Source organism: Hoplias malabaricus, chromosome 6 (genome assembly GCF_029633855.1).
Source record: "Hoplias malabaricus isolate fHopMal1 chromosome 6, fHopMal1.hap1, whole genome shotgun sequence".
NCBI classification, from domain to species: Eukaryota; Metazoa; Chordata; class Actinopteri; order Characiformes; family Erythrinidae; genus Hoplias; species Hoplias malabaricus.
In genome coordinates, this window is record NC_089805.1 from 2,611,148 (window position 1) to 2,628,499 (window position 17,352).

General features: G+C 41.7%; 1 protein-coding gene across 1 annotated transcript in view; it reads right to left on the bottom strand.

Annotated features, from left to right (window-relative positions):
• Positions 1–803: 803 nt before the first annotated feature.
• The window catches only part of cdc42ep1b (CDC42 effector protein (Rho GTPase binding) 1b), a 24,119-nt gene continuing 7,570 nt past the window's right edge, over positions 804–17,352 (bottom strand). The window contains exons 2-3 of the mRNA XM_066674093.1: positions 12,036–14,138; positions 804–1,372 (exon numbers count right to left, since the gene is read on the bottom strand). Coding sequence (XP_066530190.1) covers positions 804–1,372; positions 12,036–12,474 — 1,008 coding nt within the window. The 5' untranslated portion in view covers positions 12,475–14,138. The remainder of the gene's footprint in view (positions 1,373–12,035; positions 14,139–17,352) is intronic.

Here is a 17,352-nt window from a genome sequence, read left to right on the forward strand (position 1 = left end):
CTCTTTCACTTCCTTTTTTCACTTTCACCTTCTCTCTCTCTCTCTCGCACACACAAACATTCACACGGAGCTCCTGTTTCATCTTCTACTTTGCTTAATCCTTCTGTTAATGTCTTAAGAAGTTGTTTGAAGATTTTTGAGCCGTAAGCTGCGCTTTTGGGTTAATTTTTTCTATTAAAATGTCAGTGTCTAATGTGTCGCCCTGTGAAGGACTGGCGCCCCCTCCAGGGTGTATTGCCACCTTGCGCCCAATGATTCCAGGGAGGCTCTGGACCCACCCTGACCCTGAACTGGATAAGGGTTACAGATAATGGATGGATGGATGTCTGATGTTAAAGCTCTCCCTGAACTGTTTTCTCAGAAAATTAAGAGCTTATCGTTCAAAAACAATCAAACCTACATAGAAATATTATAATAAATTAAAAAGTTTCCTGTAGTCAGTTTGTCATACATATATCATGCTACACATTTATTTCCCTTTCAAAAATACGCCACATTTTAACTTTATTGTTGGGATACATTATTACACTCTACTAATATAAATGTAATTCCATTGTGTTGAGCTTTTATTTTACATTTAAATGTAATTATGTGATTATTAAGACTTTGTGCAGTGTTAATTGGTTGGGCATGTAGTGTACTATTACTGGTTAGCGATATTCGCCTCACTGCTCAAATGTTTAACTTAAGAAACAAACTTCAGACACATTATTGACAAAGTTGGGTGTTGGGAAGGCTTGTGCTTTGATGTTTTTACAGTCACTTAAGAGTATCCTTCAGATTTATGCATCTGTATATGTATCTTAAACTTTGATCTCCTCCTCTTCCTCAGGGAAAGCATTTGGTGCCCTCCGTCTTCCCTTTACGACTTCACCCCCTCCGTAATGGCGTGCCAGAATGTTGGCTGCGTGCTGGAACTTTTCAGCCTGTATGGTTGGCTCCACTCTCACGGGGGAGCACAGGGAGGCATCTGGCTTTACTCCTTTATTAATGTCTCCGTTCTTGCTCATGACCTTGTCCTGCTGGGTCCAATCCGGACTGCTGGAGTGCCCCCTGCTGCTCACAGAGGGACTCTCCACTGCCATCTCATACAATGAGCTTGGCTCCTCCTCCTCCTCCTCCTCCCCCACATCCTCTAGGTCCTGTTGCACCTCCTGGAGGTCGCTGGAGCTGTGGATGAGGTCCAGCAGCTCAGTCAGGAGAGAGGGTCCGAGGTCCACCGTGAAGGAGGTGAGAGAGTCAGAGCGTTCGAGCGCGGGGAATGGATCCAAGTCTGAATCTCGCCGCTGTTGAGGCTGAGGAGGAGACGTTTCGTTTGAGTTTCTGTCTAGGCGAGATTGCCGAGGCAGCGTGACGAATCCTGACTGGACGCCTGCAGAACAAAAACAGCCAGAGCGTTAATAAAGCATGCCAAAAAGTCGATGGATACTTGTTAGTTCAGCATTTAATATGGCATTAGGAACCACTCTAGCTGATGTCTGGCATTGAGCATGGACTCCTGAAGCACAATATTACTTATGCTATCACTTCATTTAGTCATATGAAGTATTTTTAATTGGTTTCTCTATTTTTTTAAAGTTTCCTTTATGTTTTAATACAAATATGACTCAATAGAAACACAGAGACTGCAGTGAATCATGTATCCAGATCGGGAAGACATTGTATGTACTTTAACTATTCATGGAATACTGAGAAACTCATTTTAATAACTGGGTTCTATACTTCGCTTAATTTTCTAGTCTCTCTGATGCTGACCTTTGCCCTTTAAATACTGAACATGGATTCTTAGAAGTTGCCTGTATATTTACTTGTGCCTGACTAAATCATAAATACTCCTAAGCCCCTAATAACACTACTCTGCACATGCCCCACATGCTTACTGTCATTTTTGTGGCTTGTTTCCTAACTTGTGTTTATTGAGAGTCAGAAAACATGTTATTTCTTACTAATTGAAGGAATAAGGTTTAAAAGACCGTTGGTCCCCCCCCAACAGTGTTGGGAAACTCTAATAGGCGTCTTGCCTGTGACGTAGATGGTGGACAACAACTCTAGAAGCTGCACTTAATTTAATGCAAAATGGCGAAAAGGTGTGTTGTTTTTGGCTGCAATCATTCAATGTACAGTGGGACATCTGTGAACAAATGGCCCAAAGATCCCAAAATATCCAGAAAATGGACTAAATTTGTCCACTTTAAACGCGCACTTTGGAAAGGACCATCCGCTCACTCCGTTATCTGTAGCTCATTTCACTGGCGCTTTTCCAACAATATGGGCATGTAAGGACACCAACGAAAGGTGTTCAAGAGCCTCTGTAACATGGAGGTAAACAGGGTAAGGACACTCACTTCGCCTGTTTTAGTTGGTGTTAGCTAACGTTAGCTTGACTCGCTAAACTCGGTGGCTCAGATTATACTCGGCTACGTAGCTGCATTACGGAGGTTTATAGTGTCGGAGGAATTCGAGTTCGACTTCGATCACATTTACAAGAATAACGGTACCTCTAAATTTGAGTTTAGCTTATTGCTAGGCTATTGTCATGAATAATGTTGGTTATTTAGCTAGATACTGTCATAACGGTGTTTTACCGCGGCATTGTTCAGCTGTTGTCCACCAGTGACGTCACGGTCGCGTTCGAGAATTTCCGTAGCGAGCTCGGGTTTTTCCGTCAATTTAATAAAATTGTCAGTTTTAAAGCAAATTAAGCTGCAGTTTTCATTTTAATTCATACTTATATCTGTCAGTAACTACAATAATGTGGAATATTCATGGAGGTCCATTAAGTGGTGCTTAGCCTTTAAGGTTGCTGGCAAATACACTACAGTTAGTGAATGGTGAAAATAATGGTAATAGTGCTCTGCTGGTTTTAGCTTGTAATATTTACAGACCTGTAAGTACACAATAAAAATGTTTTGACCAACACTGCAGTTGTTTATGTAAAGACTTTGGGATAGCTGTAATAGTAGAAGGAGGTAACTCAGTCATATCAGTTTTCCACGTGATTCTGATTTCTTGATTTTGTTTTCTTCAGACTAAGCCCCTGGCTATTATTGTTTCACTGACTCTGCGAGAAAATAACAATAGAGCAGCATAGCTGGTCACCAGAAAAACTCAGTTGGGATTTGGATGCTGTTGCTGGTCATAAATATTTTTTTTTCCATCATTCAAGTATAAGAACGTCCTTTTACACTGCATGAAATTTCACAAAGGAACCAATATATTTTAATAAAAGAGATATTAGGTTAAAAATATTAAAAAGCAATGTTCTCTTTCCTTCTCTTATAAAGTTACAGTTTTAGTGACTGTTTTTAACCAACAGTGACGATATATTCTGTTTATATACCAAAAGGTTAGAAGCATCCATGAGCAGTTTGATTTTCAATAAAGCAGACAGCAAAATCACAGTTCACAGTTGATAACCAGGGGTGGAGCAGGAAGACTAAAAGGTCTAAAAAAAAAAAACAAGCAATCAGAAAACAACAACAATGCTTTGAACTGAACCCTGAAGGCTGTGCAGGAAGCTAATGGGATAAGAGCTAATATTCAAGGAAAATGGAAACCTGGTGGACTCGATGGGAGGTTTGTGTAGCAGTTTGGTCACTAATATGCTAGCAAAACCCAGCTATACTTTACGCTAGACCAGTATAACCCAGTTTTAACCGTACCATGTTCATTCATTCATTCATTGTCTGAAACCACTTATCCAAAACAGGGTCGTGGTGGGTCCGGAGCCTTCCCTGGAATCATTGGGTGCAAGGCAGGAACACACCCTGGAGGGGGCACCAACCCTTCACATGGCGACACACACACACACACACACTCAAAAAAAAGAACATACCTCTGTTATTATACACTGTACAAACAATCTCATGCGCACACACACACACACACACACACACAGAGTAGTGAACTAAGGGCAGTGAGCACAGGCACACTTAAGGTGGTGGGCAACCATCCACAGCCCCAAATTCCTGCTGGCCATTGGGAACTAACCAGTAACCCTCTGGTCCCAACCCCACTTCTCTTATCCACCAATTGATGCAAGGTCATTAAAATGGGATGCATATGAGCATAATGTTACCATGCATAAAGCCAACATTCAGCTAGAGGAGTATAAAGAACTCCAGCCCAGGTCTCAGCCCACTCATTTGGGCTGAATTAGAGTGGTGTTTGTGATCCAAAACTAATATCCAGCATAAATACCTGACCTTGTTAATGTTTTTGGTGGAATGCAGTAACATCCTCACATTAATGTGTTTCTCAACCCTGGTACTGGAGGCTCCCTGCCCATTTAGTGGTTCAGCGGTTCACATTTTAGCAGTTTCCCTAATTTAACCCTCACACTGCAACTCTGAAAGGACTTTAGGTACATTAACTGATTTGTTCATTAAGTGTGCAGGGAAAAGGGAAAGTAATAAATGTGTAGGTGTGGGTGCCTCCAGTAGCAGGGCTGAGAAACACATTTAAAGATTGTAGGTATTGTTTTACAGCAAGTGAGGACAAATTCTAGCCACACTTATACTTATTTCACCACAGCGGTGTAAAAATGTGGTGGTATTTGAAGAAGTATTTTTAAAAATATATTGGAAGCTTTGAAAGAATATTCGAGAAAAACTTGAACACTTCCACTTTAATGAAGTAACTGAAAGTGTTCGTGAACACGCAAAATCAAACAAAAAAACAGGCTGCTACAACATTAGCATAGCATAAAAACTGCTCCAAAAAACGAATCTCACCCTTCCCTCACTCCCGCCACACGCGCACACAGACACGCCCCCTTCTCTTATCCACCAATCACATGCGTAACTTACTCTCACTTACAGGCGTTTTTTTTTTGTCTTTTAAAGGCGGTAAAAACAGTGCTAAACACATACATTTGTCGTGATACTCGCATTATTTGCTTAAATATAACACTCGGGAGAAATGTAACTGTCATTTTTGAGGGCTTTTACTGTAGCGTGTCGATGTATCCACAAGATGGCGGTGTTAGAGTGCATAGAATGGTGTCGTTTCATGAGCCCAAAAAACACACATAGCAGCATAATCCCTCAGGATGGGTGGCTGGATGGATATTATTTTAAAATGATAGGAAATTCCAGATTAAACAAAGTTGCTTCCAAATATTTGGACACTCCTAGTGAACTAGAGCTTTTTATTGTTGATTTTCTTAGTGAAATTAACATTCTACCTACAGAGACCACATATGCCAAAAATATGCATTTTATATGTTAGACTAAGTTTCACAATTTATTTTTATTTGGTGCTTTATCATACTGAAAAACTACCTGATGATTTTCATGACCTGTGGACCAATAAAAACCTTACTACAATAAAATACATTGAGATGTACCTCCATTTTGGAGTCACAAAGTATTTATTCAGGAGTCATGATAAATTTGTTTGATGGCTGGTGAAGATTTACTTCTTCTGTAAGAACAGAACCAAAAGCTAATTCAACATGTTATCAAATGTCTGTAGATACCTCTGTGAATGATTAACTTCAGCTATTTTCAAATGCTGACATACATTCCACCAATGTTTGTTTCATTTCATAGAAAAGCCTTGACCAACAGAATGGGGTTCTCTGGGAGTAGCTGCTTTTGAGTCTAAAGATGCAGTGCTCAATGCAAAGGGAAACACTCCTGCCCCATACCTTTATGAGATGGAATAACAGCTGTAATCCAGAACTAATCATTGTCTGACCTCCCTAATGTTCTTATGGTTGAATCCTTAAGAGCAACATTCCAACACAGAATGTAAAGCCTATCTAGAAAGGTATAGACCAAATGGAGCAATCTCTCTATTAATACTCTCAGCTGAAAGTACCTCATGACAAAGGGGGGTGTGGGGGGTGGTGTTTGAACAAAAGACATTCATGGATAAGTGTAAATCACACTGACTTGGACTGGATGTTCTGAGACACACGCGCGCACACACACACACACACACACACACACACACACACACACACGAACTGTACCCATTCTAAGCCCTCTCCTCGTTTTTTTTTTTTTTTTGGTGAATTCTTTCAGCGTTGGGTAAGTGCTCCCAGGACAAGGGGAAATTCCAGACATCCAGCAGTGAATACTGTACACACACACACACACACACACACATCCATATATATGTATATATACATATAACACTACAGATTACAAGACAATGATGCCCTTCTTTAACTGTTCTATATTAATCGTAAATATTTTACACTCTAACAATCCATGGTAACTCCGGATGACTCAGAAACAGGCGAATGTTAATTGTTGTTGGGTTCTAACCATAGACAAGTGTGTGTGTGTGTTTTTGCGTCAGTACAAGATATCTGATTTATACTTTGAGGAGCATTCTGTTCTTAATGCTTGTTGAAAAACAACTACTTTCAGATATTTATCTTACTTATTGGCACTGTTTATTTCTTATTTATCTAACACTTATATATGTCTCCTGTAACTAATGCAACACATCTCATATATCTCCTTTGGCTCATGTTTTTTCCCCCTTTTAAAGCTGCCATTTTGGATGAAATATGTCACTGTGTACAACTAAATACATTTGTTCTAAACTAAAGAAGACCCTAACCCTCGAAGGGAGGGCCAGCTTTGTTGTGTCTGTAAACTTAAAAAAACAACAACAACCTTTAAAACCTCAGACTAAACATCATGCTTTTACTTCATACCACTGCAGTAGTGGACTATGGTTGCTTAGTGAAAACTCAACCTTTGGTTAATGATCATTAAGTCACATTCCTTTACTAATATTTTTTTACTAATTACTAATTTACTAATATTTAATTATTCATGTAGACGTGTAAAAGGAACAGCACTGTTTTTACTGATTAGATAAAGTCATTATCACTGATTGAACAAATAGAATAAATACTATTACACTGTTGTGGCATTTAGGATTTCGCCTGTTCTTTAAACAAGTAAAATAAAATTCAATGTACAGTACCCTATGTTCATTCATTCATTAATTCATTCATTCATTCATTCATTCACTGTCTGTAACCACTTGTCACATTCTATGTAACAGTGACACTACCTATTTGCGCCACTATGCCACCTGTACCCTGTTTGTATCATTAAAAGCAGATCTGCTTATAGGAAAGCACAATACTAAAAACTCAATTTCAGGAAAAATTGGGGGAAAAAAATCCGCCATGTGATAATTCTCTTGAATCTCTATTTATCTTACAAATGTACAAAGGGGAGTACCAGTTTATGGAAAATGTTTCAACAGCTTGATTGTAGTTTGTAAGTATGAAGACAGAGCCAAAAAGTAGAATAGAGACATGTTTACAACTGTGTTACATCACCTTTCCTTTTTATTATCAATTACTCTTGATAACTGATTGGGAACTAAGGATACACACTGTTCTGGTTTTGCAATTTTATCCCATTCTTGCTTGATACAACATTTCAGCTGCTCAACAGTGCACTGTCATTGTTGTTTGAGTCTTGTCTTAATGATGCACTATAGAAAACATATCTGGACTGCAGGCAGGCCACTCACACTGGGTCTGTCCCAAAACCTATTGAGCTTTAGAATCTACCGCGCTGAAACGCTAAGGCGACGCTATCCACTGAGGTAAGTAAACACCGGTTGCGGGATCAAGCCGTGAGGCAGTCGCTCTCTAACTAGAGTGTCTCAGTAATCTGCCTCATTATGACAGACATTACAGACGTTAGACGCTGTCTACTTAAATAGCTGTCTATGCAGTCACTGCTTACCTAGGCAACTCCCTACGTTTTGGGACAGACCCACTGTGTCTATGAAGTCACTCTTATAACACGGGAAGAATGAGGCCTGGATCTGACTTGCTGATATAACCATGGACTTCCCAGAGAATAAAAGACAACACCTTGATGGCAGAATATGTCCCTTTAAAATCCCAACACACTCCTCCATAATAATGATATCTTCACACATTTGCTAGTCACCCATGCTGTGGGGGCTGACCCACACCCCATACCATGACCCACAGCCCAAACCATATTCTTCTTCACCTTTTACTGATGATAGCCTGAATGATCAGTTTTGCCTTTGGAACAGAGAACACAGTGTCCAATTCCCATGAAAACGAGCTGAAGTCCATGGTTATTTCAGCAAATCATTGCAATGGGGGCTGCCATAGTCTAATGGTTAGAGGAGTGGGTTTGGTACTGGAAGGACACCCGTTCAATTTCCATGACTGACAGGAACATCGACAGCTCAAGTGCCCTTGAGCAAGACACCTAACCCCTAAAATGCTCCCAGTGTCAATAATCATTCATTCATTATCTGTAACCGCTTTTCAAGTTCAGGGTTGTGGTGGGCCCAGATCCTACCTGGAATCTTTGGGCGCAAGGCAGGAATACACCCTGGAGGAGGCACCAGTCCTTCACAGGACAACACAGACACACACACTTTTGAGTCGCCAATTCACCTACCAACGTGTTTTTGTACTGTGAGAGGAACCCGGAGCACCCGGAGAAAACCCACGTGGACACTGGGAGAACACACCACACTCCTCACAGACAGTCACCCGGAGGAAACCCACGCAGACACAGGGAGAACACACCACACTCCTCACAGATAGTCACCCGGAGGAAACCCACGCAGACACAGGGAGAACACACCACACTCCTCACAGTCACCTGGAGTAAACCCACGCAGACACAGAGAGAACACACCACACTCCTCACAGACAGTCACCCGGAGGAAACCCACGCAGACACAGAGAGAACACACCACACTCCTCACAGACAGTCACTCGGAGGAAACCCACGCAGACACAGAGAGAACACACCACACTCCTCACAGACAGTCACCCGGAGGAAACCCACGCAGACACAGAGAGAACACACCACACTCCTCACAGACAGTCACTCGGAGGAAACCCACACAGACACAGGGAGAACACACCACACTCCTCACAGACAGTCACCCGGAGCGGGAAATGAGCCCACAACCTCCAGGCCCCTGGATCTGTGTGACTGCGACACTACCTGCTGCGCCACCATGCCGCCCAATAAATAAACATTTTTATAAAATTATGAGGATGTTTTCTCACCATTTACTTTTCGTCAGTCTGTTTGTATGATTGAAACCTTTCTAATGAGTTTAAAATTACTAGCATTTGTAAATGGGTAAAATGAAAAGGGCCTCTGTTCCATATGCTAGGTTTTTGCTCTCTATCTAATGGCAGAGAAATGGCATCTGGACAACAAATAGACCTCCAAATGTTGAAAAGCATGAACTAAGATGAGGATACTGCTCTACTCCTGATCCATAGATGGGTAATATTTGTTTTTAGAGTGTAAAATATTTATTTGGTGTATTTTTTTGTTGTTTCAGATTACTTGGTGGAACTCACTCTAAATTCAGGGGAGCGCTAATTGCATGAAAGTTAGCTCTGACCTAAAGTGCTACAAAACGAAACAACTCGAGTTAGAAACGAGTTTCTGTGGTAATACAAACAGTTAATCTTCAGCCACATACAAGGAACAGTCTTTTTTTTTCAAACATATTATTTCACCTTAAAAAAAACATGGAGAACTGAATGTAAACAAACCGGAGAGAACAGTGTTTTAGCTGTTAGCAATCTGACTGTATAATTAGCCGTGTGACTCCACATAAGAATGTGCTGTGCAAATATGACTTAGACCAAGTCTCTGTTATAACCTTGACCAATTCATTTGGTCCATTTTGTGTTTCACCCTCTCAGGCGATCTCTGCCCTCTTTCATTCACATCATTTGTGTCTAGTAGGTAACCTATCGTGGTGATCAGTGTTTAGGAATGTTTATCTATTTCTCAGTGTTAGTTTTACTTTCCTCAGCTTTGATTTTCTACTGTTTTCCCTGTGTTCTCTTTATTTTAGTCCTCATGCATTCCACTGTTCTCTCAGATCATGTCGTCCACTCACTCCAGCTGTAAAAACGGACTCGTCCTTGCTTCTTGCCTCTTCATCTGCTGCATTTTTGGTTTTTCAGAGTAGCCTTTTATGTCTTGTTTCCCTATTAAAAATACTGTGAAGGTTATGGGAATTCTAACTAACTTTAAGTACGATTGAGATCCACAATCCACAGTTAAATACCTTTATGCAAAGTTTTGATATAGTGTTCATTAACATTTTTTTTCTCCCATAGTGCATTCCAAACTAGAAGTTAGGAGTTAATCATGGATGGAAAATTTTGAAAACATAGCAGAGTGGAACATTCCAGTGAAGGCTCCAAAAATAAACTAATTAAGTCTAAGTTTTGTCTAATTAAGACAAAACATTTTCTTTTAAATTAAGCCTTCCACAGCAGCTTACAACCCCACAGCATGACATGCTATCACAGAATGGCATGCCATTATCTCATCACTTCCTCTTAGTGCAAAACTCTGCTGGTTAACCCTTAAAATCCAATACTTTATTCAGTAACTAGGAGGAAACAATGCAAACACTGCACAGGGGGCCAGTCTGTCCCGAATATCATTTTCAGGGCCCTTACATTCTGTGAATATTTGAATAATCTGCGTCTGACGCCCACTTTGAAATCCCAATCCCACACTGTATGCACGGGTTAAGTAGAGCTTCACAGTGGTGGTATAATTTCAGGTATAAAGCTGACAAAATAAACTGTGGCATTACCAAAAAGAACAACAAAAACAGTAACAAAAGACAATATGATTAAAACACATAATTAAACATAGAATACCTACCCAAGGAACATCTAAATATTCAGGACCACCCCTGATTGCAGGCATCACACACTCCCACTTTGGGACACTTTACCACAGCCAATCCACCTACCAATGTGTTTTTAAACTTAAAGGCTAAGCAGCAGTGATATGAAAGAGTCAAACAAATAAATACAGTGGAATTTGAGTTCCTAACTTGTGTTTATTGAGAGTCAGAAAACATGTTATTTCTTACTAATTCAAGGAATAAGGTTTAAAAGACCGTTGCCCCCCCCCCCAACAAATGGCCCAAAGATCCCAAAATATCCAGAAAATGGACTAAATTTGTCCACTTTAAACGGGCACTTTGGAAAGGACCATCCACTCACTCCGTTATCTGTAGCTCATTTCACTGGCGCTTTTCCAACAATATGGGCATGTAAGGACACCAACGAAAGGTGTTCAAGAGCCTCTGTAACATGGAGGTAAACAGGGTAAGGACACTCACTTCGCCTGTTTTAGTTGGTGTTAGTTAACGTTAGCTTGACTCGCTAAACTCGGTGGCTCAGATTATACTCGGCTACGTAGCTGCATTACGGAGGTTTATAGTGTCGGATGAATTCGAGTTCGACTTGGATCACATTTACAAGAATAACGGTACCTCTACATTTGAGTTTAGCTTATTGCTAGGCTATTGTCATGAATAATGTTGTTTATTTAGCTATCAGCTAGATACTGTCATAACAGTCAGTCATAACGGTGTTTTACCGCGGCGTTGTTCAGCTGTTGTCCACCAGTGACGTCACGGTTGCGTTCAAGAATTTCCGTAGAGAGCTCGGGTTTTTCCGTCAATTTAATAAAATTGTCAGTTTTAAAGCAAATTAAGCAGCTATTTTCATTTTAATTCATACTTATATCTGTCAGTAACTACAATAATGTGGAATATTCATGGAGGTCCATTAAGTGGTGCTTAGCCTTTAAACACTCAGAGGAATCCCATGGAAGACACTGGGAGAATACAACTCCTTGCTGACAGTGAGCAGACAAGTGGATTGAACCCACAAGCTGAATTTGATCCCACAGCGGGACCCTATAGCTGAACGACAGTGGCACTACATGTAGAGTCACCACTTGCATTAAAAGTTAAGAATGTTTTTTGCTGATTTTTTGGACATTGATGTAATGCTGACTCTGCTGTGTTTGTCTGGTCAGAACTGCATGGCTTGCTTAACCATGGCCCATATTTTAACAGCAATTTGATGTCACTGACAGCACTTGTAACTCACTCAATCATATTTCACAAACTAAAGATTCTTCACAAGATAGTGCTACTAACAGATACTGTAAATTTGCATCAAAGCCACTGTGTCGGTTTTTGTGTTCAACTCTTACCGTAACTGTAAAGTGGCTGTTCCTGGCAGCTAGCAGAGGTGGGGAGCAGCGCCTCCTCTAGACCACCATTGGCCAGATTGAGCTGGGGCAGTGAGATGGCATTCTTTATAATGGGCGATACTGGTGGAGGTGGAGATGAGAGTTCTCTGGAGTCTGTCCTGAGCCTGGGTTGGGGGGTCCTCCTGACATGGCGCAGTGTGCGGGAGAAAAACCTTGCTGGTTTGGAATCGGGGCTATCTTGAACACGCCGCTGGCCTCCGTGCTCACTGAGGAAAGACGTGTCTCCGAAAACATCACCCCCGCGGCCCACGTGCATGGTGTGGCGGAAGTCCCCCATAGGCAGGCTGATCATTTCGGCTGAAAGTTGGGTCTTAATGCGTCGCCTGCTGTGAGATGTTGACACCAGGCCTTTAATCCCCGGCAGCTTGCCCAGACTCATTGTGACAGAGAATAAAATCCCTTTAAATACTGTATCTTCAAAATTGCAGGGAAATCCTTTTTAATTTCAAGGACGTGTGGAGAAAAAAGGAACAGATTTATTATCTGTTATTTGTTAATCCATGTGAGTAATTTCCCGTAAAGTCTGTTAGTCTCTCCGTGTCCCGATAATAAAGATCCTTTTAAGATTTGGTTCACAAAAATCCAGTCCCAGTCCTTTTAATTCCAAGAGAAGTCAAAACATAAGCAAACAAGCTGCAGGTGGCTGTTATTCCTGATGCCTGGAGAAAGTAAATGTCCTGAAAAGTATTTTAATGCAATGTAAATAAACTGTCACTGTTTTAGATTCTGAAAGCTTAATTTATTAGCAAGCACAAAGTGAGCTTGCTAATATTTTACAGACTGGGCCAAGTGAGGCTACCAATTAGCGAACTAGCATGCTAAGCATGACCATTCAGTGAACTAGCTTGCAAATTTCTGAAGAAGTAATCCTTAAAAACACCTCTGTCCCTCAAAATAACTTTTTGGAATCAGACAATCAGACAGGTGGCCACACATAATCACTTCATGTGAAATTTAAAGGTCGCCGGAGTAAATAAGAGTTTGGATGTAACTCTGCTAACCGCTAACAGGTACTGGGTTCACATTCTGTTAGGTGATGTTTACCCATTGGAACAGTGGACTGTAAGGCACTCTAGGTCCTGCCCTAACTCACACTTCTACGCTCAAAGCTTATAAATAACCAGTTAATGAAGTTTAATAGGATTCCAATAGGTTTTAAACACCTCCTCCCAGTCTGACTGCTAGCCAGTCCTTTAGCTACATCTCTCTATTTCTCTCACAGAAACTGCACTCATCAAAACATTAACCCCTTAAACTGCTTATTATTTAGTTATTATTCTCAGCTTATATCATAAGTGATTTTACACCAAACTATTACGCAGTCACTGCTTTGAAACTAATATCATTGCCAACATAAAATATTATATCTCTTATATAACTTTATAATAAATGAGCCTGAATATGTCTAACATAACAAGCAATGTTGTGTATTTCTCTTGATTAAAATGAGATATGTTGTTACTGAAAATATGTGTAACTTTGTAGCAGTGCGTACATCCACTGATACTGCGCAAGTATGTTTAACCCATTAAGGAATGAGTTCACAAACTATTATTTATAGCCCTATTAAAACAGAGACATGCAATGCACCAGTTATAAAAATGGCTCATTACTCTTGTAATAACTTGCCCAGACAGAATGCAGCAATGTATAAATGTAGCGTGGTCCAGCACTTAATAAGTCCTTCTTCCCAGCCAACTTTTCTCCAACCAATGAAAATTTTCTCTTTTTCTTCCTGGAGGTTTTATTCAGTAGTAGTCCATTTCACATCCCTCTGCCTTGGTCCAGTCCTTGCTGTTTCTGCGCAGGAGTCTGTGACTGAGTGTGTAATGAGTGACTAAGATGTCTGGAGTGTTTTCCTCAGCGAGGACGAGCCTTAATCCTTGCCGCTGTGTCTCACAGTGGATGTGAGTGAAGAGTTCCGTCAAGATTGGTCTGTCCTGGATTAGCCAGATTGTTCTCTCTCTCTCTCACTCTGTCAGACTCCTCCAATCCACTTAGTTACCCGTCACTCGGCGCCCTCCCTTCGTCTGTGACACACTCCTAAAGGGAGGCAAAGCAAAGTTTACAGACATGCAAGAAAGGCAACTTTCCAAAGCACTGGACACCGGCAAAGCGGTAAAACCCTCACGTATTTAGCAATTAATCAAATATCCACGAAAACGTACATAATACAAGGCAAGATTTATAGTTGTCTGTTATTGTCCAAGGGGTAAATGTAGAGTAGAGTGCCTCTGTGGAACGGAAGAAAAAGAGAATCCCTTCATCCTGTATGCTGCCATTTATAAAGCTCCTAAACTCTAGGCCTCCTGCAGAGTTTGACCTGCCTTCTCTCATTCAATGCCTCTTTCATCCCTCAATCAATCCTGTTAATCTCTCTTCTCTGTAGTTCTGACTCAGGGCAGTATCATAGTTTATGTGTGTTTAAACAAACCTGTTCAGTCTGAATATGAAATGCAAACAGAAGACATGGATTTGTAAATCCACTCTAACCTCCATTTGGTCCAAACAGTGCAAGGGCATTATGGTTAATGCTTTACCTTTTTGTTCAGGCTCATTCAGAACGTACAACTTGGAGTCATTTCAACACAATGGCTTAGGAATGTGTTCTCCAGTCCACAGAAGAAAAGAACCGTTCTGATTGTTACCAGAGTAAAGTTCAAAAGCAAGGGCTTTTCATATGGGTTGTATTAGCACCCATAGCATGAGTACGTTCTGCTCTATCTAACCCTATCTAACTATCTAAAGACAGACGGTACACAGATTTCTGAGAACATATGCCACATTCTACATTTCCTTTGAGGGACATGCATGTTAATATCAACACTGCTGACTTTCTGAACAAAACGCTGGTGCTAGGCTCCACTCTAGACCTACCTCGTCTTAGACATGCACAGCCAAACTCTGCAGGAGGCCTGGAGTTTAGAAGCTTTAGGAGATGGAGGGATGGAGGATGAAGGGATTCTGATTGTTTTGATCCTATAGAGGATCTTACTCTGCTCTTCTTGTACCCCCACCTAGCTCAGTCCTATTAGTGATAAAGCAGTCTGATGATAATCTCTCAAACAGTAGCTTTACAGCAAGGCTGCTCAAAGTCTGGCCTCTGACAACATTTGATTTGGCTTAACAGGAAGTTTCCCAAAATGGCTCAGGGCGCAATCCACCTACCAACGTGTGTTTTTGGATCGTTGTAGGAATCCGGAGCACCAGGAGGAAACCCACGCAGACACAGGGAGAACACACTAAACTCCTCACAGACAGTCACTCGGAGGAAACCCACGCAAACACAGAGAGAACACACCACACTCCTCACAGAGAGTCACCCGGAGGAAACCCACGCAAACACAGAGAGAACACACCACACTCCTCACAGAGAGTCACCCGGAGGAAACCCACGCAGACACAGGGAGAACATACCACACTCCTCACAGGCAGTCACCCGGAGGAAACCCACGCAGACACAGGGAGAACACACCACACTCCTCACAGGCAGTCACCCGGAGGAAACCCACACAAACACAGAGAGAACACACCACACTCCTCACAGAGAGTCACCTGAAGGAAACCCACGCAGACACAGGGAGAACACACCACACTCCTCACAGACAGTCACCCGGAGGAAACCCACGCAGACACAGGGAGAACACACCACACTCCTCACAGACAGTCACCCGGAGGAAACCCACGCGGACACAGGGAGAACACACCACAAACACAGTACTGGCATGTTTGATCTTGATTTGTTGAGTTATTTAACACGTAATGAAAAATCAAATCAATTAAGAAAGATCTGATCGGATTTAAGTTGCTCAATGTCTCAATTTGAAACTCTGTTATAGTGTTTTACATTTGATAATGTACCAACTGTTTTCAGTGGGTAAGGCCTTATATAGTTTAGCTCTTTTACTAAGGAACCGTGCTATTGTAATCCATGCAGAATGTGGATTGGCCTTGTCTTGCTAAAATAAGCACAGACTTCCCAGAAAAAAATGACCGAATGGCAGCATGTTGCTCCAAACCAGTACATATAGTTAAGCACTAAAGGTGCCCTCACAGACGTGCAAGTCACCCATGCCATGTGCACTGATGCTTCCTCACACCATCCTGGATGATGAACTACACACTTTTAACAGGCCACATGTTCCCACTCCTCTTCATACTGGAGGACACATGATTTCCATAAAGAATGTCAATTTTTGATTTGTCAGACCACAGGACACTTTTCCACTTCGCCTCAGTCCATCTTTAATGAGCTTGGGCCCCAAGTTGTGGGCTGTATTTTTGGATCCACTTCATATGCAGTTTCTTTCTTGCTTTTGTGGGTTTTTAACTTGCATTTGTGAATGCAGTGACGAACTGAGTTTACAGTGGTTTTGGGAAGGGTTTCTGAGTCCATGTAGAGAATTCCAGTACAGAATCATGCCTGTTTTTAATTCAGCACCAACTTAGAGTTTTGTACTGGTTTTTGGCCTTGTCCCTTGCATATAGAAACGTCTCCAGATTCTCAGAACCTTTATTAGGAAAGACTCAGCCTCTCTGAGATGGTCATTTCAAACCCAATCCAGTCTTTTGTGGCCCCATTCCAACTTACATTCATTCATTCATTATCTGTAAGCGCTTATCCAGTTCAGGGTCACAGTGGGTCCAGAGCCTACCTGGAATCATTGGGCGCAAGGCGGGAATACACCCTGGAGGGGGCGCCAGTCCTTCACAGGGCAACACACATTCACTCACACACTCTGGACTATGGACTATGGACACTTTTGAGTCGCCAATCCACCTACCAACGTGTGTTTTTGGACTGTGGGAGGAAACCGGAGCACCCGAAGGAAACCCACGCAGACACAGAGAGAACACACCACACTCCTCACAGACAGTCACCCGGAGGAAACCCACGCGGACACAGGGAGAACACACCGCACTCCTCACAGACAGTCACCCGGAGGAAACCCACACAGACACAGTGAGAACACACCACACTCCTCACAGACAGTCACCCGGAGTAAACCCATGCAGACACAGGGAGAACACACCACACTCCTCACAGACTGTTTGTCTGCGACACTACCTGCTGCGCCACCGTGCCGCCTACTCTGAACACTTGAAAAACGTTTTGCATGATTAAAGGGTTCTTTGGATCATGAATGGCTGCTTTAGATTGGAGAATGTGCTAAAGATTTTAGGAATTTTTGTAGGAAAGTAGTACAACCCTGGCACTATAACACAACAATGGATCAACTCCAAAATGTTAATGAGA